Genomic DNA, 24,270 nt, shown 5'->3' with positions numbered 1-24,270 from the left:
GAAAGCTGGCTGTCATCATATACCAACTTACATGAGTGTTGTGGAATACCTTGTATTCTGGATTTATTGACCCATGGCTCTTGAATGAGAGCCACGGTTAATTCTCTTTGGTGAACCTCCGACAGAGCACACCCGTGGCGCTCTCAGCATGGTGGAGGTTCACTTGCAGAACTTTAGTCGCCATTTCCGGGTTCCTGCTTTTTCCGGACGACGACTGTCCGGCTTTGGATGTTGCGGATCATCAGGATGTCGTTTGGTATTACAGTATGGGTTTTCTCTTCCTGTAGCAACCTGGCTCGCCAGTTTCGCCTCTGTGGTCAAACTGTCGCTTTTTGCACCCCTTTGCCCTGTTTAGATACCTTTGGTTTGGTACCACTAGAGCAGGGGTCGCATGTAAGCTTGAGCTTTTCCTTTAGAGGCGGACAGACTAGCCTTTATGGTGCTTTTGGGGTGAGATTTACTAACCTCGCCCGAACCGGAGGCTTCCTCAGATTTCTCTTGGGTCGGTTTTCCAGTTAGTTGAACCTCGCCCGAACAGGAGGCCTCCTCAGATTGCTCTTGGGTCGGCCTTCCAGTCGGATTGGCGGTAGCGGCAGTCGGTTGATCTGTAATCTTCCTTAGTTGGATTTCATCAAATCGGTAGTTGAGGGTGTATTTGGACTTCTTCAACTTTTCCATCGACGCACCCTCTACTGTGAAGATCCATTCAACATGAATATCTTTCAGAATGGATCGTTTCACAATACGTCAATTAGTTGTTGTGATGTCATTTTGGCTTTCTATGAGAGCCTTTATTCGGTCGTCATCATAGCTGGAGCTTTGTGGGAAGAATGCTCGGATCATCTCTGGACGTGGAATCGCCACTTCGTCCATTGCCATCAGCTCTGCACCTTCCCAGGGTTTCATGGATGGGGATATTCTCTTTAACCACTCAGCAGTCTCTTGATCCTTACAGATTAGAACCATGTAACCGGACTTGTAGATGAGGTTGTTGAATTTGGGTTTTATTGGCTCGTTTCGCTGTTGAACTACTCTGAGCAGGAGTGCTTCTTGTAGAAGGTCTAGCTGGGCTGTAGTGAGTTGGACGGTGGGAAAGTCTTTGGGTATTATCCTGACCTTCACGCTTTTGGCCATATCACTGTAGCTGATACCAGCTGTTTTCCTCATGGGTGGGTTTTGTTGTCCAGACACGTTTTTCTGAGGCACGCGGTTTGAGGACTGTTGGGCGCGCTCTCTCGGATCCAGATGGTGCTTCACCCTTTTTGTTTGGGGTCCTCTGTGGCGGATTTGTCTAGGTCGTTTCTCGAGCGTTTTGAGGAAGTGGGCTCGCACTCCTTATTCAGGATTATGGACAAGGCCTCATTCCGGTCTTTTCCCTTCTCCCGAAGAGTTCTAAGCTGCTTCCTCTGCGAGCGTGTGAGTGTGGGGATTTTCTTTCTCGAAGCACCCTTGGCTTCCGTAGAACCCTTGTTATCTTCGGATCCTTTGCTACTTGCTAAAGATTTTTGGGGGTTGATGATGATCCTTATACCATCATCTTCGTTATCTTCCATGTCCAACAGGTTGGAGTCGGTCGATGAGGGGGGTTGTAGATCTGGATCAGCTTTGTCGAAACATGTGCTGCTCCGGGAGATAGGCGTTGAGGGGCAGGATATTTCCATCTTCTCCTGCGAACTACTGAGTAGCTGGTCTTCGGTAAGGCCAAGCTGACTCAGAGTATTCTCCACTTCGCTCTCAAGAGGCCTTACATTAAGTTTGAGAAAATATCTGAATCAAAAACGACTACAGCAACCGTTCGCTAACTGGGCTAAAATACCAGCCCAGTTACCGAACGCCGCTTTTTAACTGGGCTGACGAGGGAATTCGCGATGCATTGTTGTGATCGTGTTTTACATGAAGCTTAAAGAATATACTATTCAGAATCCCTTCGTCACCGAGTCTTTGTTGTTTTTTTACGGATAACTGCTTTTTAACTGGGATTTGGCCCAGTTAGCGAACGCCCAGTTAAAAAAACAGTCCAGTTAAAAGGCGCCCAGTTAGCGAACTGTTGCTGTACTTCATTTCTTCTCAACAGAAATGGAGTAGAAAAACATGCACTATACAAATGACACGGGTATACTACTAAAGTTCAATGAAATGGAGCAGTGGTTCATCCCGAACAAAAAAAAGTTTAGTTATCGATCAACTCTGTCTGGCTTCTGAAACTCTTGGCCGATTTCATCCAAATTCGGTACACACATTCTTTATCTTAAAGAGACGACGACAGGGGGTTGAGGATGCTCCTCGTAAAAGGGGGAGGGTGTGAGAGGAGGAGTATTACTCCATTGCTATTGAGAAGCAATGAAGTATCGGTTTCGATACAGTTCTTGTTTTGTTTTCCCGAGAGTACATGACACGGTCCCGCTATTTAGACCCTTCACAGAGAGCAATCTCATTGAAGGCGCCCCCCTTATCGAATCTTTCCTTGAGAAAATAGAACAGTAATACTGTTAATTGGCCATGCATCGGAGCCCTAGCCACATCCTTGTATTGCTTCTAGAATATCACCAGTAAAGCTACAAACCCGAGAAAAAATGGATTAAGCTAGGGCTCGGTTTGGTAGATCTTACACCGTAGGGGAGGAAAGGGTGCATTGTGAAAAGGGGGAGGGTATTGTTTAGTTATCGATCAACTCGGGCTGTTCGGGCACATTGAGAGTTGACGTAAAGTCAATGTCAACTTCTCTCCACGAACAGCCTAGAGAGCCGTGTGGTGTCGGCAGCTGGTTATCTGGCTAAGAATAACATTACGGCTTGCCTGTTCCAGTGGTAAAAGTCCACCATACAGGTGACCCCTAATTCTCGGTGTGATGCGGCTTTATGCTTACCGTGCCTACGAATGAATGGTTAGGGGGGGGGGGTCTAATAAGAACCTAACCGCAAACGGAGTCTGTGTAGCACCAGGGCCCCCTTCACAGTATTTAGCCTTAGAATATGTGTTTTACTTAGTTTTCATCAAATTGTCACCTATATGGATTCGCAACGTGAGTGTGGGGTTATGAATATGTGTTTTACTTAGTTTTTCAACAAACTGTCACCTATATGGATTCGCATTATGCGTTTTTTTACAATGTACTTTGTGTCTGTCACCTATATGGATTCGCATTATGCGTTTTTCACAGTGTACTATGTGTTTCGTTTTTGACTTTCGGCTTCGGCTACTCTTGTTTAATCTCAACTTGAGGTTAAATAAGGGTGGGGTTATGAATATGTTTTGTGTTTTACTTAGTTTTTCAACAAATTGTCATCTATATGGATTCGCATTATGCGTTTTTTACAATATACTTTGTGTTTGTCACCTATATGGATTCGCTTCTTCTTCTTCTTATTGGCATTACGTGGGAATGCCTGGGACAGAGCCGCCTCACAGCTTAGTGTTCATTGAGCACTTCCACAGTTATTAACTGCGAGGTTTCTAAGCCAAGTTACCATTTTTGCATTCGTATATCATGAGGCTAACACGATGATACTTTTATGCCCAGGGAAGTCGAGACAATTTCCAATCCGAAAGTGTTGTTTTTTACTTAGTTTTTCAACAAATTGTCACCTATTTGATCTCCTTTAAGGACCTTGTGGACCGTTTTTCTAATTTATTCAATATTCCGAATTCATTGAGGCCTATCATTGACCTTTTTATACCAACAGTGGAAAGTTATCTGAAGCAATTGACTGTTTCATGGCCCCTTCTTGCAGGAATTATATCTTTCGATGGATAATACGGCCAATACCCAAGATACAATCACTGTGCTGCAGTGGAACTGTCATAGCCTGAAAAATAAATTAGACGTGTTCAAGTTTTTGATTCGCAATTCCGATTGCGATATATTTGCACTCTGTGAAACATGGCTTTCTTCTGAAGATGAAATCAACTTCCACGATTTTAATATTATTCGCCAAGATCGGGATGATCATTATGGTGGCGTTCTTTGGGGATCAAAAATTCTACTCCTTCTACAGAATTCCCATTCCGACTGTTCCCTGGTTTAGAAATCGTCGCATGCCAAGTAAATGTGAAGAATAAAGATCTTTGCATAGCTTCAGTGTACATTCCTCCAAATGCCTCTATTAATCGTCGACATTTTTGGAGCGCAGTCTCCCTCCTATCATCTCCAGTATTGATATTGGGTGATATGAACGCACATGGTATTGGATGGGACGAAACGTATGACGATTATAGAGCGCCTATTTTCTATTATTTGTGTGACGATTTCAATTTGAATATTTTGAACACTGGTGAAGTAACTCGAATAGGACCAAATGGTCAACAAAGCCGTATTGATCTGTCTTTATGTTCAAATTCACTATCATTAGATTGCACGTGGAAGGTAATTCAAGATCTCCATGGTAGTGACCATATGCCGATAGTCACCACAATTAAGAGTGGCTATCAACAATCTGAGCCAGGTAATGTTCCTTTCGATCTCACGAAGAACATTGACTGGCAAAAATTTGCATCGGCGGTAAAAATTGGTATTGACTCAACTGATACTCTTCCACCTTTGGATGAATTTCGATTCCATATTGAGTTGATTCAAAAAAGCGCACTAGAAGCTCAGAAACGACGCGTTCCAAGTACATCTGTCATCAGAAGACCAGCCACTCCTGGATGGGATGATGAATGTACTAAGTTGTATTCCGAGAAATCTGATGTTTCAAGGCCTTCCGTAAACACGGAAGGTCCGAGCTTTTGAAGAGTATTTGAGGCTCGAAAGAAAACTCAAAATCTTCTCAAGGCAAAAAACGTAGCTACTGGCGACGTTTTGTCGAGGGACTATCACGAGAAACCTCAATGACAACACTTTGGAAAACGGCTCGCAACATGCGGAACCGCATTTCCACCAATGAGAGTGAAGAATACTCCAATCGATGGATATTCAACTTCGCAAAAAAGGTCTGCCCAGATTCCGTACCAGCAGAACCGCTATTTCGAGAATCAGTCACTGATCCCGGTTCTTTGGGTGGACCATTCACAATGCTGGAACTTTCTATGTCTCTTCTTTCATCGAATAACTCTGCTCCAGGATGCGATAACATCAAATTCAATCTTCTTAAAAAGCCTCCCAGATATCGCAAAAAGACGATTACTTGACCTGTACAACTGTTTTATGGAGTACAACATTGTGCCACCTGAATGGCGACAGGTCAAAGTAATAGCTATTCAAAAGCCTGGGAAACCAGCGTCTAATCACAATTCATACCGACCAATTGCCATGCTATCATGCATGAGAATGTTATTGGAAAGAATGATCCTTTCAAGAGTCGACCATTTGGTCGAACAAAATGCATTACTCTCAAATACTCAGTTTGGTTTTCGAAAAGGTAAAGGAACAAACGATTGTCTACCGTTGCTCTCTTCAGATATTCAGCTGGCCTTTGCGCACAAAGAGCAATTGGCTTCAGTATTATTGGATATTAAGGGCGCTTTTGATTCAGTTTCTATAGAAGTACTGTCAGACAATCTGCACAGTAATGGATTACCCGTTATTTTGAACAATTTCTTGTACAATTTGTTGTCAGAAAAACAAATGAACTTCACACTCTGACAACTTCCAGAAATAGCTACATGGGCCTTCCCCAAGGATCATGTTTAAGTCCCTTGCTTTAGATTTTTTTTTTTTTTTTGTTAAAGATATTGACAATTGTTTGGAAGGACAATGCACGCTCAGACAACTTGCAGATGATGCCGTGGTCTCTCTAAGAGGTCCATGTGCAGCTGTCTTGCAAGGACCATTGCAAAGTACCCTAGATAATCTGACTGTTTGGGCCAGACATTTGGGGATCGAGTTTTCACCGCAAAAAACTCAGTTGGTTGTGTTTACTAGGAAGCGGTACCCAGCTCAACTGAAACTCAAGCTGTTGAATGATGACATCAACCAATCTTTATCTTCTAAATACCTTGGGGTCGTGTTTGATTCTAAATGTACTTGGAAACTCCATTTTGAGTGTTTGATACAAAAATGCTGGAAAAGGATCCATTTTCTACGTTCTATCTCCGGAACCTGGTGAGGTGCTCACCCGGAAGATCTAATCAAACTCTATAGAACCACTATTCTCTCTGTTTTAGAGTATGGCTCTTTCTGCTTCCTCTCAGTAGCTGTCTTAGATAACTTCGATAAAATGCTTGAACTGACTTGTCGTTCAAGATTCCTTAGAGTCTATCTCAACTACATTTCTTCAGATCTTTGTCTTCCGTCTTATAATCCACCTCGAGTTCACTTCACCAACGAATACGAATTGAATACGATCTGTCCATGAAATACGCTATTCAAGGAATACCAGATCATCTTCGACAAATATCTATTCCCTCTTTTTTTCAGAAAAATATGAACATGTCAATTGCAACAACAGATATTTCACTGATGGTTCTCGCATTAACGGATCCACTGGCTTCGGTGTTTTCAATGTAACTTCAACCACCTTCCGAAAACTTCAGGAACCGTGCTCGGTTTACCGTGGGGCATCGAAATCCGTACACTTAAGCACCCTAGTATACGAAAAAGTCATTAGAAAATAGAAATCTAATGTAAATAAAACGTTTGTCATTGACACAGGAGCATGAAGGCTTTTACTTTTGAAGAGTTTCACATTTACTCATTAAAAAATACTAAAAACATGATAAAATAATGAATAAAAGCACCTACTCCTACGTCCACCGTGGACAGATTTCGAATCAAAGGATCAAAATCCGTACAGCTAATTTTTAACTAAATATTCAAATTCAAACAATCTGATTGACTAAACTACCACTGTAAATAGTTCGATACGCACCTTCAGAAGCGATCCTTTTGATTTATATTCCGCTTATCTTATATAATGATTCGCGATTAGCAATTAAAACACAGTTACTTTTGGTGAAATTATGCTCCATCCAAAAACAAAATGGCGTCAAAAACTCCGCGTTTGCTAGGTGGCGATTTGTTTTGGTTTTTGTTGTTTTAATTTCAAAGCCTTCTTTCCATTTCTATGCTCTAAAAGCTTACTGCCAAGTATCTGAACAGGATAAGATAAATTATTTCTACATTAATTACCTTTATCCCTCTTTAATTTATTGATATCTCATGAGGTGGACGGATTTTGGTACTGTACGGATTTCGGTCCCACACGGTCTGTTGCTGAGCTGGCAGCAATTAACTTCGCTTTGGGGATAATTTCCAATCAGCCCGTAGACCATTATTTCATCTTCTCGAATAGTCTTAGTTCTATCGAGGCACTCCGGTCGATGAAACCTGTTAAGCACGCATTTTACTTTCTTACAAACATAAGAGAGCAGATGCGTGTTTTGGTCGAAAGATCATTCAAGATTACCTTTCTTTTGGGTCCCATCTCACTGCTCAATCTACGGCAATGAGAAGGCAGACTCGCTGGCTGGGCGCACAGGAAGGTGAAGTTTATGATAGACAATACTCGAGCAACGAGTTTTTCCCATTAGTCCGTCAGAGTACTCTTTAAAGTTGGCAAAGAAATTGGACACACAACGAACTTGGACGGTGGCTATTTTCCATAGTTCCAAAAGTTTATGGGCGAGCGTGGTTCAGAGGTGAGGACTTAAGTCGAGGCTTCATTCGCGTGATGTCGAGACTTATGTCTAATCACCATTCACTAAACGCACATCTGTACAGAATAAACCTTGTCGATAGCAACTTATGTAGGTGCGGAGCCGATTATGATGACATCGATCACGTAGTTTGGTCCTGCTCGGAAAATGACGCCTCCAGAGAGCAATTATTGGATACCCTTGTGGCCCGAGGTAAACAACCCTTCAGGGAAGTTCGCGGTGTTTTGGGAGATCGTGATGTTGTCTATATGCAGGCCATTTATAGTTTTCTTTGTGCTTCTGACATCAAAATCTAACATTTTGTTTTTTTTTCTTTCTTTAAAGTTTTTTTTTGTTCTGTCTCTGCCTTTTTGTTCCGTAGAGCTCCATAGCTCTTGCCATCCGGAAGATGCTCCCAGTTGAACCATTCCTCGAGCACGACGACACGCCACATCGTCACTGACGCCAAATGCCCGGATGAGAAGCTGAAATTTCCTGATACCAAATCCTAAGCCCAGTCCATCCTTAAACATTGTAAACTAACCTCGAGTCACCACGAGTACGCTGGCTTCTACACCCTCTTACTAACCGTATAATAAAATGATATTCATTGTATATATCACAAAGAACAATGGCTCCGTAAAGTGTTATACACGCCTGAGCCTACCAAATAAACGAAATTGAAAAAAAAAATTGTCACCTATATGGATTCGCATTATGCGTTTTTTTACAGTGCACTCTGTGTTTCGTCTTTGACGTTCGTCCATTGTTACGTCCTCAATGTTTTTGTGACACCTCTCTTTAGTCCCTAGCTTAATGCGTGTGAGTCTACATAATTGGCTTTCCTATAAATGGTATATCATATGCATTTGCATTGTGTGACTTATCCAGTATATTTTATGCTTCGCGTTTCATTGCGTTTTACAAAATGCATCGTATGTATGTATTATTGATTGTATCCTTCTTCTCCAGAAACCTGTTCCATTCTCCTTTCCAACTTCACTTCCTCTTCCTTTCCCCTTTTCACTTCCTTTTCCGTCTGGTAAATGATGAGAAAGGCCAGTGAAGGCGGTGGCACAAATCTCCCAAATTGAGGAGAACGTGCCTCCTGATAGTGGGTTAGAAATGAAAAAGGGGAGTGCGTGGGGGAGAGGTATTGTTTAGTTATCGATCAACTCAATCCTTCAACGAAATCATGGTTTAACCAGTGAAAAGCATTGGGTAATGTGTTTCCTCCTGGGTGGTGAATGTGATCCCTCCTTTAAAAATAAACGTTTGCCCGGAATAAGGCATCGGTGGATGTTTTTCCTTTTTTAAAAATAGACATTTGCCCGGAATAAGGCGATTATGGGTTTGATCCCTTCTTCAAAATCAGTCAATGTTTTCAAATGAAATCTGCCTTCTTTTAATCAAATGATGAAGTATCAATAAGAAAACACAATCATCCTGTTAACCAATTGGTTTATTCATTCATGGGGAAAAACTGCGAATTATACTGGCACTTTCGAGCAAGGCCGGGTACACTTCCAAAAGTCGATGACATTTCGTGTCCTGGGCTCATTTTAACAAAATTTTGTGGAAACCGACTTCAGCATGTTATTTACACTGTGTGAGTTTCCAGTAAACTTTCATTTCCAGAGAAATTTCCAGTAGTTTGGAAAATACAGCCGAGGGAACAGGACGTGAGCAAATAAATCTTGCGCATTCAACTCTACATTTCACATCTTATGAAAATACTGATTTGGCCTTTCGCGTCAACATTTCGTATTGGTTATTAACTCCTACATCAACATTTTCGATTATCCGACTAATAGAGGTAAACTGTCCAATAAACAAAAAAAAAAAGAAAAGCGCTTAAATCTAATTTTGGACTGATATTCGTCAGATTTTGGGAGAGCATCAATCTCATTGTTCAGGTCGGTTCCTACTGCAGCACTTTTTTGATTTTTTGCTTTCGATTTTTGTAATAGTTAGAGGCGTCAAAAATGGGGCAATAAAATGGGCGTTTTTTTTGCTGGGATAGATTGCAGGCTGAAAAATGTTGGTTAAGGACGTGTACAAAATCTTATGAGTTTATTTATGAAAAAAGTTCCAGTATTGGACTATATTCAAGAATTGCAGTGACATAGTTATACATATTCAAAGCTTACATAGTTCATAGTAGCTCATTTTCAGAATATTTCATGGCAATCGGCTGATAAACTAATTTTTGGCGAGACTAGCCCCTTAACAGCTGGTTATATATGTTTTTTGAATATTTTGGGCAACTATACATAATTTTCGACCAATAAATAAAACATTTTTTTATTCAATATTATTTAACCCGATATAATGTGACGAAAAGAATAGTTTAGCTATATCGACGTATAACTGCATATAGATAGATCAATAAATTTCAGCAAACGGCATTTTTTAAGATTAGTTGAAATTTTTTTCGCGACCTTATGCAGTTTACGAATAATTAATTAAAATAAATAAATGGCTATCAGTTCAAGTGTCAATTTTCAAATGATATGCTTTAAATTTCCGAAAAGAGCTTATCGCAAGCATATTCTTTATTCTTTATTCTTTATTTGGAGCAGGGAAAAGCCCGCTTGAGTAGAGCAAAATCCCTTCCTCAAGCGGGCGCAAAACCTCCTCTTCTTTTATATCAACAGAAATTACAATTTCCAACAGATAAAATGTTTCTTAAGACTATTACAATTTTACACAAGCATACTACAATGCTTAGTGAAAAACCCAGATTAATTCTCCTAGCAGTGATGAAAAATTACTCGTGCATAACAAAATAAATTTAATAAAAAAAGCGTTCGAAAGGTCATAAATGCAGGTCATAAATGGGGATATATCCTATTATTTCCACAAATTTACATGTGTTTGCATCTTTTGAAAAACATGTTCTTTTTTCGATTTTAATTTTATTAAACAATAATTTTCTAATAATCGGGCCAATTTTCAGTTCGCAAAGCTGAGTCGATCGGTAAATAATACTATAAGGGGTCGTACACTAATTACGTAAGAACTTATTGGGGGATGGGGTCTGTCATTTTCTTACGCTCCATATAAACACAAAATAATTTGCTCGGAAAAAAAATTACATTGGGGAGCCCGGAAAATATGCTTATACGATCCCTAAGTCCCCGAGGGCTCTATCAAAAGTGATGTTTTTGGACTGATGTTATAGCCTGTCGTTACAACTTTGTTGCACGAGGAAGGTAAAAATGGAATGAGAATAGCTGCAGAAGAACAGTTACTCTTCTATCAATCGTGCTTGTAGACGGCTAAGTGACGTTAGGACATTGCTAAAACATATGATTTCATCGACACGCCAACCCAAATTTGCCAAAAGCGCATGCGTGTGGCGCGAAAGCCTGGAGATAAACATGAGTCAAACAACCATGCTGATATCTCGCAACCCATAACGACAGTATGAATGGACCTGTGTGTGAAAAGTTTGCTTGTCGTACGAACAAGCAGTTAGCATGCACGAGAGATGCTGGCTCTTTGGCTGAAAATATGATTCATTCTGGCTGTTGATTTGTTTACGAGCGTATGCCGCAATGCAACTGCAAAGCAGCAGCATTATCTGAGGAACCATGCATGCATGCATCAAAAGAATCGTCTTTCCGTCGCACATGGCATTCTCACTTGTTCTCAGCAATATCTCTCAGTTACTCTTTTTAATTCAATCATTCAAAGAGAATTCTCTTCTTTTGAGTGAATTTTACGCCGGAGTAAGAGAGAACCATCGACACGAGAGTACACACCAAAGCAACACTTGATGAGGAGATCGCAACATAAACCAACTTTTCATTTCGTTTGGGTTCAGTTTTTGTGCTTACCTTGCGATTGTCGGATGTACGTTTCTTCGAATTTGTGTTAATTCTGTGAAGGGTTCTTTTCCACACAGTTCTGATGGATTTGATTTTTACCGTTTCTATGATAAGGCGTTTTCAGAACAAACAATAGTTGCTCATATAAGTTTTCAGTTTTGGGGATGTGTTCAGTGCAATTCCAGGGCTGGGAAAATCTGCCGAAAGCTGACCTTGACGTCTGGCTGGACCAACACCGGGTGCTGAAATTCATAAGTCTGTGACGGAAGTATGTGCAATGATTTTCGAAGTGTGACAGGCGCAGAACTAGGAGGAAATATCTCTGTGCTAATGTTGATATCCTAATGTCGATAGTCCACGGTCAAAACGATAGGGAAGCAAAACCAGTCTGATAAATCACTGTGCCTCTTCTGATATATGATAGTGTGCGAGAGAGCAAAGGAGTGCGTTTTAATCAAAAATAATTCTGCTTTGAAGGATACCTACTACCTATATGTAGCATAGCGGATTCCAGTGGACTGAAGAATAATTCAACTTGTGCCTCTCTACATTTGTGTGTCCGGTTGTTTTGGTGTATCGTGTGTCATCATTTGTTTGTATCCAAACTTTTCATTTAGTGGTAAACTTATCTGTGACAGCTGATAAGAATAAAAGTGTATCACGCCTTTCTGTAGCACTATTAACAAGAAGGAAGGCGGAAAGGATAGCAAAAAAAAACTTGGAAAAGGTAAGTGTCTCGATGTGTCATGGTTGGATAATGAATGTCTGTTATTACAAAATGAGTTCAGCACGTTCAAGCGCTTTTTCTTAGTAAATTATATCAGCCACGTTATCAGAACATTATGAGCACGACATCTTTGCGAAATCTCTTTTTCTTAGTAAATTATATCAGCCACGTTATCAGAACATTATGAGCTATTTAAAACAAATTTGAAGTGCGGTATTGGTTGATTAATGTTAAATTACATACATAGCTTAATAACCAACGATTTTCGTCGGAATGCTCCATGAAAAGTAGATTAGTTAAACTGTAACTTCTTGTAAGCCTTAACGTTTAGTCTTTCTCGTATACTAAGTGTACACTGGAGTAAGTTTTTACGCAGGGGATACGTTCCGCCTAAAAACAAACCCCGAAAACCGCGTTAATTTCAAAATCCGCATAAAAAAATGCGTAAATCCCGAAAACCGCGTAAAAAACGACTTCATCGAAAATCGGCGTAAATCTCACAAAACCCTAAAAATCCCTAAATTCCAAAATCCGCGTGAAATGTGACCTGCGTAAAAAGTAGCCCCAGTGTACGTAAATGCTACTAGCAAACAAAACTATTAGAACACTAAAAAATAGTCGGCAAATTGGAATGCATATGACATAATGTAATGTTCCATGAAAATTTTGTTACATCCTGATCCTATAGATAATATCCATTTAATAAATGTGATGTAATTTCTCCGGATAGTTTGCGTCAAATTTAGGAAATAATTAGCTTCTATTTTGGGTCCGAAAAATTGGTCTTCACAAATTGATCATTTTTAGAGTGCCTTTTTTGAAAAATCACCTAGTAAAAACGTAGAGCTATTAGATCAGTTTAATTTTCATTGGAAGTGTATAGCAAGTGGTTGCAAATATGTTGCGAAGATTAGAAAACCTCGAAAAAATGTAAATTTTTTTCTAGGAAAATTTTAATAAATTGATATCAGTGTGGCAAAAAGATCAAATTACTTTGACGTTCGGTTTATGTTGGGGTTCATTAAGAATCCTAGTCATAAGCCAACATTGATTAAATAAAGCAAAAAACATGTTAAATAAGTGAAAACGAAGGTCTAATATTTATTTTACGTTTCTGGAGTGGCACCCTGAGAATTTCGAATGCATGTAATTCTCTTTCTGTTACAATATTTTTAGTTTTTAGTATAATGACCATATGTGATGGATTTAGTGGATATTGATGAGAAATATGAAGAAATCACTTGAAATCACTGTGTTGTTTATTTTATTTATTTGTCCTCAAACAATACGTAGACCAAATTAACAATTTTGCATTATATATAACTTATATTACTGTATAATGTTAAATGCCTATTTTGCATCAGTCATTACCTCGAAAATCTAGAGAAGAAAGTTTTTTTTGCACATACCTATTCATTGTTAGGTCATCTGATTCATAAAAGCTATTATGACAGGACATCATTCTATTAATAGGCCCATAGTTAGTTCTTTGGTTATTAATATAAAACAGATATCGATTCCTTAATTGACGAGTGGGAGCATAAAAATTAAGATTTTCAAGAACAACTGTACTGTCTACTTTCTGTGATACAACATCGTTAATAAAGGCTACCATGGTCCATGTCATATCCTCCTCTTTTCTTGAGACTAAGGGTCTGTCTCATTTGGAGAATTAAACTTAAAAGTGACAGTTCGAAAATTAAAAAATCACCCCGTTATAAGAATGGCTGGTGCTACCCAGCAATTCCAATAGAACATCGATGGAAAATGATTCGATATCTGTCAAAAGTAATCTTGCTCTGCGAGCAGGGTTATTTGATAATTATTGAAATGTCACTTTTAAGTTTAATTTCATTTTAATTATCGAATTGAGACAGACCCTAAATAGATTGATCAACATGCATCGAGATTCATAAGACGGCAGAAGAAAACACATCCAACCCAGCTTACGAAGAGCAAAAAGTAAAAACTGTTTTTGAACAGACTCTATACGGTTTATATGCGTTTCTTGATATGGAGCCCACACTATACTACAATATTCCAGGTGGGGCCTTACATATGAGATATATAATGTCTTGATTGTGTATGGACCATTGAAATTGTAACTGAATCTTTTTATGAATCCAAGTTTGTCACTGGCCTTATAGATAATGCTATTGTAATGGTCATTAAACACATCTTAGAGGCAAAAATTACTCCTAAGTCTCTGACCTGATTGCACCTCTCCACTTGATTCCCATCCAGATAAACAAGTGTAGGTTCAACTGCTTATTTTCTTGTAAACGAGATATAGATACATTTTTTCACATTTAATTCAAGCAAGTTTTTTTTACACCAATTGGGGAAAATATCTATTTCACTTTGGAATACAACAAGATCAATATAATTACAAATCTCCAGAAACAGTTTCATATCACCTGCATAAATTAAGACATTGAGGTGTGTTAAAACACGTTCTACATCATTTACGACAAAATGAATAACAAAGTACCAAGATGGGTCCCAGAAGTCGACTAGTTTTGTGGATACACTATTCTGAAATCTAACTCTCTGTGTTCTACCGGACAGGTATGACTGGACCCGGTTTAGTAATCTCGGATTGAAACCAAGTCTATCTAATTTAAAAAGTAATAGATCAATATCAACTCTATCAAATGGCTTGCTGAAGTCTGTGTATAATGTTTCAACATAATGCCCTCTGTCCATGGCGTTAATAGATAATGAAACAAATTGCACTAAATTAGTGACCGTTGATCGTCCTTTGAAAAAACATGTTGATTGCAAGTTATTAAACATTTGATTTGAGAAAATATTTTGTCATTAATAATAGATTCAAATAATTTTGGGATACAGGATAAAATGGCAATCCCACGATAGTTTTTGATATCTGATTTTTTACCATTTTTATATATTGGAACCAAAAATGATTCTTTCCAAATATATAGTTGGATTTCAGTGATGAATTGAATAACCAAAATAAAGGTTTAGTTCTTTAGAAAGTGACTTCAGGAGTACCGGCGGTATGCCATCTGATCCAGAACCTTTAGAGGGATCTAAGTCCGTACAGGATTTCATTAGGAGATATATTATCTACCACAATGTCTTTCATCGGTTCTGGAAGATAAGAGAAGAAATCAGATGTCTTCGGAATTATTACCTACCCTGCCATCCAACAGCATTTTTGATGGAAAGTTGTTAGATTTTTGTTTGATTTTTACATAACTGAAAAAAGATTTCGGGTCTGACTTGATATTACTTTCAATTTTGTTATTTTATGAGCCTTTTTATTTCTGTTTTTGAGATTGATTATTTTATGGTTTTAGTCTCCTCAAAAATATTGTATAAGGTTTGATAGAATACATTGGTAGCCTGATCAACAGCTAAGTTAGCAATGAGAGTTTTCCAATCAATATTATTCAAGTTGCTTTTCATAAGTCCATAGTTAGCTTTTCTGAAATCAAAGCTTCGTTCAAATAAATTGTCAACATGAATCTCTGTGTTATTATGTATGAAAATGGAGAATTCTATCGCGGTATGAAATGTTTCATTCTTCCATAATGGAGTAAGCGCCTCAGTCACACAGAAATCATCAGTCATGTTTGTGAAGAGTAAATCTAATATAGCAATTAGGTATTTTTATTTTTCATGGTATTAATTTGACTGAGGCCTAGCTATGATCGAAAAGGGATTGAAGTGTTTCATTGTCTCCAACAATTGGTATCAACAAAGAGTCATTTTCGTCACCTACTATAAAGTTAACAGAGCGTTGATTGAAATCATCATAAATGTGGATATTTGTCTCTGGGCTGTATTTTAAAATAATTTGTTTCGCAATATTAAAAAAATATCATATGACTCTTTCTTGGCATTTTCAAGCGGAAAATATATTGCAGCAAAGATGTGAACCTGATTACTTATTGTTGACTTGACTCAGACATGATCGAATTCCGACGGAGGTCCTTCATAGCTTAGTTGGTTAAAGCACCAGTCCAGCGTACTGTAGGGTCGTGGATTCGAGTTCCATCGAAGGGAAAGTAGTTACCTCCAATACATTTTTTAAATCAATATCTTCCGCATAATGTACATATTCAGATATGAGTTTTCACAACATTGTAAATCAATGTCCAAGTCGGGTGGTTTAATTCCCGGAAAAAAGCAATTAATTTTGATTGTACCCTTACATTTGATGGATGCAATTTGTTCGGATTCATAATCCACACTAACTGCAATCAGTGCCCCACCATCCGATTTCTTATCAGATAGTAATTTATCGCGATCATCTCTAAATACGTTAAATCTATTTCCAAAAACTTCCTCACTGTTTATACTCGCGTCCCAACTTGTTTCTGATCCTAATATGACCGGGAAGTTACAAACGACCACCTGCCTATATATTCCATTTCCTTTTATAGTACCTTTCATTCTATTACAATTTTGGCAATAAACCAGTTGTTGACGACAGAAACGAAAGGCGCACACTGATTTCTGTAGCGAAATTTTATTGCTTCAAAACTGCAAAATAATGATTGACTGTAGTGTAGGGTAATTAGATTTTAGGTAGAACTTACATTTCAGTGGCCCTCCAAACATGTATGTCCTTTGTTTACTGCCTAACTTCGAGGTTATTAATTAGTCCTTCACTAGCTTTAATTTAGGTTTAGGAAACTAGTTAAGTGACCAAGTAGATTAAGTTAAATAAATCAATAGTTTAAGTTTAATATTGATATCTTTCTCCCACGTTTCTTAATTGTGTTTTCGTTCGTCATTCCACTGTTGACAGCCCACCGTGGTGACACATTGGTAGTGAATCAGTCAAGCGGTAGAATCGGTTGTTCTAGGGTGACCGACTCGACGGTAGCACTCTTAACAGTCTCCCCCCGGTGCTTCCCTACGTCTCCTAGGACAGCACCTTGACCATCTACGTCGAGTACTGCCAGCCTTGTTGTTGGACGTCTGAACACACCTTGGCGTGTTTGAATGGCGGCTTGACGGACTCGGCCATCAGCTCCTTCGAAGACCTGCAATACCTTGCCTCGTACCCATTCACTACGCTTGCCAGCATCTACAACCAGTACAAGATCTCCGACCCTCAAGGACCTAGTTTCGCTGAACCATTTTGGTTGTCTTCTAATGACTGGCAAATACTCCACCAAGAATCGTTCCCAGAATTTGTCCAGCTGACGTTGTATTACTTCCCACGTGTCTCGCAAGTTCTTTCGTGAATCAACTATGTTGACCCCAGCTGGTTTCGCTCCACTAGAGTTTCCCAGAAGGAAATGATTAGGGGTCAAAGCCTCGGACTCCTCAGAGTCTAGCGGTAAGTATGTCAGTGGCCTCGAGTTGACAATACTCTCTATTTCGACAACCAGCATTTGCAATTCCTCATCGCTCAGTTTTCCTTCTGCGTAGGCGTCTTTCATAGCCAATTTAACAGACTGCACTAACCTCTCCCAAGCACCCCCCATATGCGGAGCTCCTGGAGGAATGAAGCTCCACTTCGTTGTCGTATTCGTGAACGTCACGGCCAGTTCTCTGTCTATTTGTTCACGAAGAATGCGCTCAGCTCCTTGGAAATTAGTTCCGTTATCGCTAATTATTTCAAGTGGCGATCCACGGCGACCGATGAATCGACGGACACAGGAGATACAGGAAGCCGTTGACAAACTGTACGCGATCTCAAGGTGCACTGCTCGGACGGTGAGACATGTAAAGAGTGCGATCCACCTCTTCACATTCGACCGACCAACTTTCGTAAGAAGCGGACCAAAATAATCCACACCCACATAGCTGAACGGACGAACATTCGTTGCCAAACGAGCCGGAGGTAGTGTAGCCATCGGTGGATAGCTAGGACGAGCTTTGCGGATCCTGCAAAGCTGACACTTGTAGGCGATATTCTTCACAAGTTGACGTAGTTTCGGAATATTATAACGCTGGCGGAGTTCGTTAACGATCGTTTCGTTGTTGGCATGGAGGTATCGACGATGATAATCTTCTATCAGCAGACTCACTGCTCGGTGTTTCGATGGCAAGATTATCGGGAATCGAGTATCATAGGCTATTTCCTTTGTAGCTATTATTCGGCTCCGTTGCCGTACTAAACCGGTTTCATCCATTGCAGACATTAATTTGAACAGACTGCTTTTCCGGTCGATAGCCACTTGATTGTTATTCGAGGACCCTTTTGATTCGAGGATTGCCATTTCTTCGGGATAACACTCTCGCTGTACGATTTTCAAAATTGCACATTGTGCATCACTCAGCTCTTCTTGTGTGAGTGCTTCTAGATTTCTTCGCTTGGGCTTAGCGATGTTGCGAAGAAAGCGTAAGACGTAGGCCATGGTTCGCATGATCTTCTTCCACGACGAAAATCGTTCAAAATCTAAAATTGGCTGGAACACGAAATGTAGCATCACCGATGTTCTCGTGTCTTCGTTTGTTGCTTCCACTGAGTCGGTTGCTTTCGGCCACTCTCCTTCCGGTAAACGCAGGAATCGTGGTCCATGGAACCATTGACTATCAGGGCTAAAATAGGGTCCTCGACCCCATTTGGTAGCCTCGTCTGCTGGGTTCAATTTGGACGGCACCCATCGCCATTCACTGACATCCGTGATTTCTAATATTTCTCCTACACGATGAGCTACGAAGGGTTTATAGCGTCGTGGATCCGATCTGATCCAGGACCTGGCTGTAGTAGAGTCCGTCCAAAGGAATCTTTTGGAGAATACAACTGGGTGATTGTCTTGGACAAACTTGAGTAGTCGCGCACCAAGTACGCATCCTTGCAGCCCAATCTTGGTATAGACATCGGTTTGAGCGGAGCCACCTTGGCCTTACCAGAGATCAAAGCACAATTGAACATTCCATTTTCAACGTAAGTTCGAATGTACACGGCGCACGCGTAAGCAATCTCGCTAGCGTCGACAAAGACGTGAAGCTGAGCATTTTTATACGTTTGGATGGTAGCTTGGGAAAAATAGCATCTAGGAATTTTTACGGTTGCTATGAACTCGATCATCCCAATCCAGCGATTCCACTGTTCGAATACATCGTCACTTACTGCTTCATCCCACTCGGTTTGAGCACGCCACAATTCCTGGATCAACACTTTCCCGTGAATGATAAATAGCGCGAGTAATCCCAGAGGATCAAACAATGACATGACGCACCGCAGTACTTGCCGTTTCGTCGGCCGAGAACCGTCGTCCAGTAGATTCCTCACCTCCTCACTCAGGCGGGTGGAGAAGCTTAATGCATCCGAACTTGATGACCATAACATTCCAAGCACACGGTCCACTCGTTCGCCAGATTCTAGGCATAGGTTTTTGCTGTCTATTGTGGCTGAATTCCCTAGTTCCTTCACGACCTTCTCACTGTTCGACCTCCAATTCCGTAGATGGAATCCACCATTGTGATGAACTAATCGAACCTCTGTTGATGTGTTCACGGCTTCACTTTCAGTACCAAAACTGTCGAGGTAGTCGTCGACATAATGGCTTTTCAGTATTCCTTCGACAGCCCTAGGATATTGCAGAATGTGTTCTTTAGCATTTAGGTTCTTGACGTACTGCGCGGATGCAGGCGAACACGTTGCACCGAACGTAGCAACGTCCATGAGATAGATCTCTGCTGGTTTATCTGACGTTTCGCTCCATAGGAAGCGCAATGAATTCCTATCAGCTGGTAGAATACCCAATTGATGGAACATTTGCTCTATATCCGCACTAACTGCCACGGCGTACAGACGGAAACGAAACATTACGGTTGGTAGAAGCGTCAACTGGTCCGGCCCTTTAAGCAATGCGCTATTCAGCGATACACCGGAAACTTTTGCTGCCGCATCCCATACAAGCCGCACTTTCCCAGGTTTGTGCGGATTCGTAACTGCTCCCAACGGTAAGAACCAGACTCTCCTGGGATTCGCGTTCTCCAGATCGGCGGGCGTCGCCCGATGAGCGTAGCCTTTCTCTACGTATTCCTGTATTTGGCGGCTGATGTTTTCCCGTAATGTCGGGTTCTTCTCCATTCTACGTTGAAGACACTGGTGTCTACGCAAAGCCATGCTGTAGCTGTCTTTTGTCTCGAAGGGGAGAACTGTGTGGTTGGATGTCCAAACCTGACGGAAGCCCCGAAGGTAGCTCCTTATTAGCACCTGCTGCGTTTGAATCAGTATGGTTTTGATTGGAGATTTGCTGCTGAATCGTTTGAGCGGCTGGCAATTGACTTTCTGCTGCGCTTGCTTCCGGATCCGCGCTTTCGATCCAATCTCGGACCCTCGTTCGGCTATCTGTACGACTCACCTGGCTTCGTCTCTCCTCTTCGGCCGCAATTGAAGCTTCCAGCAGCTTCCGTTGCTCGTGAATGTATTTCTTTTCTAATTCTATTTCTACTCGCTGTCTTTCCAATTCGTGTCGTTCCTGCAGACGTGCCATACCCTCTGCTAAGTTCACCGAAGATCGACTGGCGACACTAACCTTTGATGAGGGACGAGAGAGGCACCGCTGGCACCGGGTACACACCCACGAACGATCGGTAATCGATCCTGATACGCCAGCACAACTGAAGTGCCACCACACATCGCACGAATCGCATTGGACCATATTGTCCGCTTCATCCGGTCTGTTGCAACCAGCGCATCCATCCTTCTTGCCGGCAGATTGCTGACTCGCCATGAAATTTTTGAAGTTTGTTGACGACAGAAACGAAAGGCGCACACTGATTTCTGTAGCGAAATTTTATTGCTTCAAAACTGCAAAATAATGATTGACTGTAGTGTAGGGTAATTAGATTTTAGGTAGAACTTACATTTCAGTGGCCCTCCAAACATGTATGTCCTTTGTTTACTGCCTAACTTCGAGGTTATTAATTAGTCCTTCACTAGCTTTAATTTAGGTTTAGGAAACTAGTTAAGTGACCAAGTAGATTAAGTTAAATAAATCAATAGTTTAAGTTTAATATTGATATCTTTCTCCCACGTTTCTTAATTGTGTTTTCGTTCGTCATTCCACTGTTGACAGCCCACCGCGGTGACACATTGGTAGTGAATCAGTCAAGCGGTAGAATCGGTTGTTCTAGGGTGACCGACTCGACGGTAGCACTCTTAACACCAGTACTTCATTACTCTCATCACATATTGCTGTAAACACCTGAAAACTTTGCGAAGTAAAAAATCCTAAAACATTACTTATATTTCAGAAAATCTGCAAAACTCGACACTAGAAAAAAGCAGACAAGATAAACTAAATACGTTGAAAAAAATCTTGTTCAAAATTAAAAAAAAAAGTTCGAATTAAGGAGCATCCATAAATTACTTAAATTAGAGGGGGGAGGGGACGGGGCTTGTCCGAAGTGTGAGAATCCATACAAAAAATCTCAACGATTCATACAAAAAATGTGACATAGGGGGGAGGCTTGGAAAAAGGTCAATTTTTGCGTTACGTAATTAATGGATCTTCCCATATCAAAAACAAGTGTACTTATAACTTCTGGAACAGTCTATACAATATGTCTGCACTAATCGACTCAGCTTGACGTAAGTGAAGTTTTTGTGTGCGTGTCTGTATATGTATGTATTACTCAAGTCGGGTCAAGTACGAGCCACTGAAGACGGCCTTACAGTTGAGGTCGAAATACGAATGGGGCTGTCCATATACCACTTAGACCAAATTTTCATGCTCTTCGCTTAGACTGGACCAGGATACAAAAAAAAAAAAAAAATTCTACAGGGAACCCTCCATGATTTTGCCTTTGAAAAATTGAAAAATTATATCTCTGAAATTTCGTAGACAAACCTTTTTTTTTTAATTTAATAGAACAGAACCAGCTTGTCTTGTGACAGGTTGAATGTGGCTCCGTAAAGTGCCATACAAATCTAAGCCCTTAAAACGTACGCATAGACCAACGCAAAATGAACTCCACAAATAAATTCTGATGTTTGTGCGGGTCTTATAATGAACGCAAAATGAACTTAATAAGTCACTCCATTTTGCATGTTGGTCAAATGGGAATGACTCATATAAATGTGTGGCCCATGATAGTGAGGTCAGTATATGTATACATATACAAAAAACAGAGAGTATCGCAAGACGAATCGATTAGTGAGAAAATCTTGATCAACTTGAATCAATCAACCCGTTCGTTAGTTTGTCAAAAAAAGCTAAGTCATTTTATATACACAGACTAGTTGTATATACATGGCCTTGTCCGGAATTGCCTGTTTGATAAAAATGATAAAACAAGTTGGTCAACAGAGTTATCGTGATTTGTTATTGATACTTCATCATTTGATTAAAAGAAGGCTGACTTCACTATTGAAAACATTGGTTTTGCTAAATTATTTCTTATTATATTCTAGAAAATTATATTTCCGAGAAAGTGTTATCTTAGAGAAAATGTAATTTTCGGGGAAATGTCATTTTCGAGAAAATGTTTACAGGAGTATGTCAAATAGAAAATGTTATTTTTGGGAAAATGTCATTGTCTACGAAATGTCGTTTTCGGAAAAAAATACATTTTTGAAAAGATTTCATTTTTCTGGAGAAAAGTCATTTTAGAAAATTTTATTTCCTGGCAAATGTTATTGTCGAAAATTTGCTATTTTTGGAAAGCTTTGTCAATTGGTTTTCGGGGAATTGTAAAACTCGAAGAACCTCGCATGTACTAACGAATGGGGAATTGATACATTACATCTAACGTTTTTAACTGGATGACATCGCACTCTACAGCATCCAGCTCCCCCTCTTCTCAATGACCTTCTAACCCCCTCTATATTCGTTTGCTAAGGGTAAATAATATATGCTTCAACTTTGGAGGGAATCGGTCAAGGGATTCAGAAGATACACTGAATTGATCAATAACTACACATTAATCAGAAGTTATGCTGGAGAAATACCATACTCCGACTTATTTTTGTTTCTTCTGAATTTGTTTTTATCCAGAGATATGATTTCATTGCGTTTGGCTTTTCAGCAAGTCTATTAAATTCGTTTCTTCCTAATTCTTGATTATTAAGTGTTCTGAAGTTATAAGCTTTGAACCAGTCTAAGGTTGATTGCGTTGCGTTTAATTAACTCCATTGATCTGCTCTGCGAAAAACGCAGTAAAAATAGATCGGTCATCTAAAAGTGAATTATAGTCGTCCCATACCCTTCCGACCATAACTCCCAACTTTGTAACAAGTAAGTATAGTAAGAACTAGAGTACAGCGTTGTAGATCTTTCTCCGTAGTACACCACGTAAAAACTTCTACCTAGAATAACGGGAAGTATAAAACTTTACAATATTACAAGCTTTTCTCACAATACCTATACACACAAGCCATTTTTGTATGAGAATCTAGCAATTTGCATATGCCCAGTTCTTGTACAGATTTTGGTAGGTTCTTATACCAAATTGTAAGGAAATCTAACATCTGTTGGTTGGGTGTACACCATACGAATGTGATTTTCAAGGCATATAGGGTAAAGTGCCCAATAGTGGACCCTCCAGCCATTTTTGCAATATTACAGCACAATGTCAACATGTTGATATGAAATTCCATCGGGAGAACCTACCTTACAATCCTATGATTTGATTACATTCATTGGAAATGCTATGGAAAGTAAAATTAGATGATTTTTTACAAGTCTATAAAAAATAAACACCAGAGTGTCCATTATAGGAATATTTTGGGGGGTCCATAATAGGGAAGAAGAACGTCCCGAAACGGGACATGAAAATCAAATGAAGTGTCGACTATAGGGAAGCAATTTCCTATTATGGACCCCCAGGGGTCTACTATAGGGCAAATTCAGTTAGACTTCAAAATGTTAATTTCAACGAATAACGTCGTGTATTTGGGTGTTTTATGTATGTATCGTGAAGAGGGGATGCAGAGCTTGTTGTTAGATATCAAGCTAATTTTGCTAATTTTGCTAATAATAATAATAATATGTTGAAAATTTGGACTCCTTATGACAGGAAGAGCAAAATTTCGCTACTAGGGGGTCCACTATTGGGCACTTTACCCTAGCAGAATTCGCTTTCAATTTGCTGCGTTGCTAATTTCGTCGTAGTGCGGCATTTTTCGGAAACTCATTCAAACGTGAGCCAATGCGCCATCGTATGCATGCTACTGGTTGCAATAGTTGCTGAGGAACA

General features: G+C 39.9%; 3 protein-coding genes across 6 annotated transcripts in view; 1 reads left to right on the top strand and 2 right to left on the bottom strand.

The window, feature by feature from the left end:
• Positions 1–11,396: 11,396 nt before the first annotated feature.
• Positions 11,397–24,270, top strand: part of LOC134224403 (GAS2-like protein pickled eggs) — a 166,384-nt gene continuing 153,510 nt past the window's right edge. The window contains exons 1-2 of one of the 4 annotated variants that reach the window (XM_062703728.1): positions 11,397–11,660; positions 11,883–12,132. The gene's annotated coding sequence lies outside the window, so the exon portion shown is untranslated. Of the gene's footprint in view, positions 12,133–24,270 lie in introns of all 4 variants that reach the window. The other 3 variants (XM_062703729.1, XM_062703727.1, XM_062703726.1) reach the window with 3 other exon arrangements.
• On the bottom strand, positions 16,941–20,158 carry LOC134222212 (uncharacterized). Its single transcript, XM_062701355.1, has 2 exons — positions 18,886–20,158; positions 16,941–18,760 (listed from the first exon to the last, which is right to left on the bottom strand). Exons 1-2 carry the CDS (start codon positions 20,156–20,158, stop codon positions 16,941–16,943), a joined length of 3,093 nt encoding a protein of 1,030 aa, XP_062557339.1.
• Positions 20,181–21,098, bottom strand: LOC134222211 (uncharacterized). Its single transcript, XM_062701354.1, has 2 exons — positions 20,938–21,098; positions 20,181–20,873 (listed from the first exon to the last, which is right to left on the bottom strand). The coding sequence occupies exon 2, from the start codon at positions 20,802–20,804 to the stop codon at positions 20,181–20,183; it is 624 nt and encodes a 207-aa protein (XP_062557338.1). The 5' UTR covers positions 20,805–20,873; positions 20,938–21,098.

Source organism: Armigeres subalbatus, chromosome 3 (assembly GCF_024139115.2).
Source record: "Armigeres subalbatus isolate Guangzhou_Male chromosome 3, GZ_Asu_2, whole genome shotgun sequence".
Taxonomy (NCBI): domain Eukaryota; kingdom Metazoa; phylum Arthropoda; class Insecta; order Diptera; family Culicidae; genus Armigeres; species Armigeres subalbatus.
This window is presented reverse-complemented; position numbering and strand designations above follow the sequence as displayed.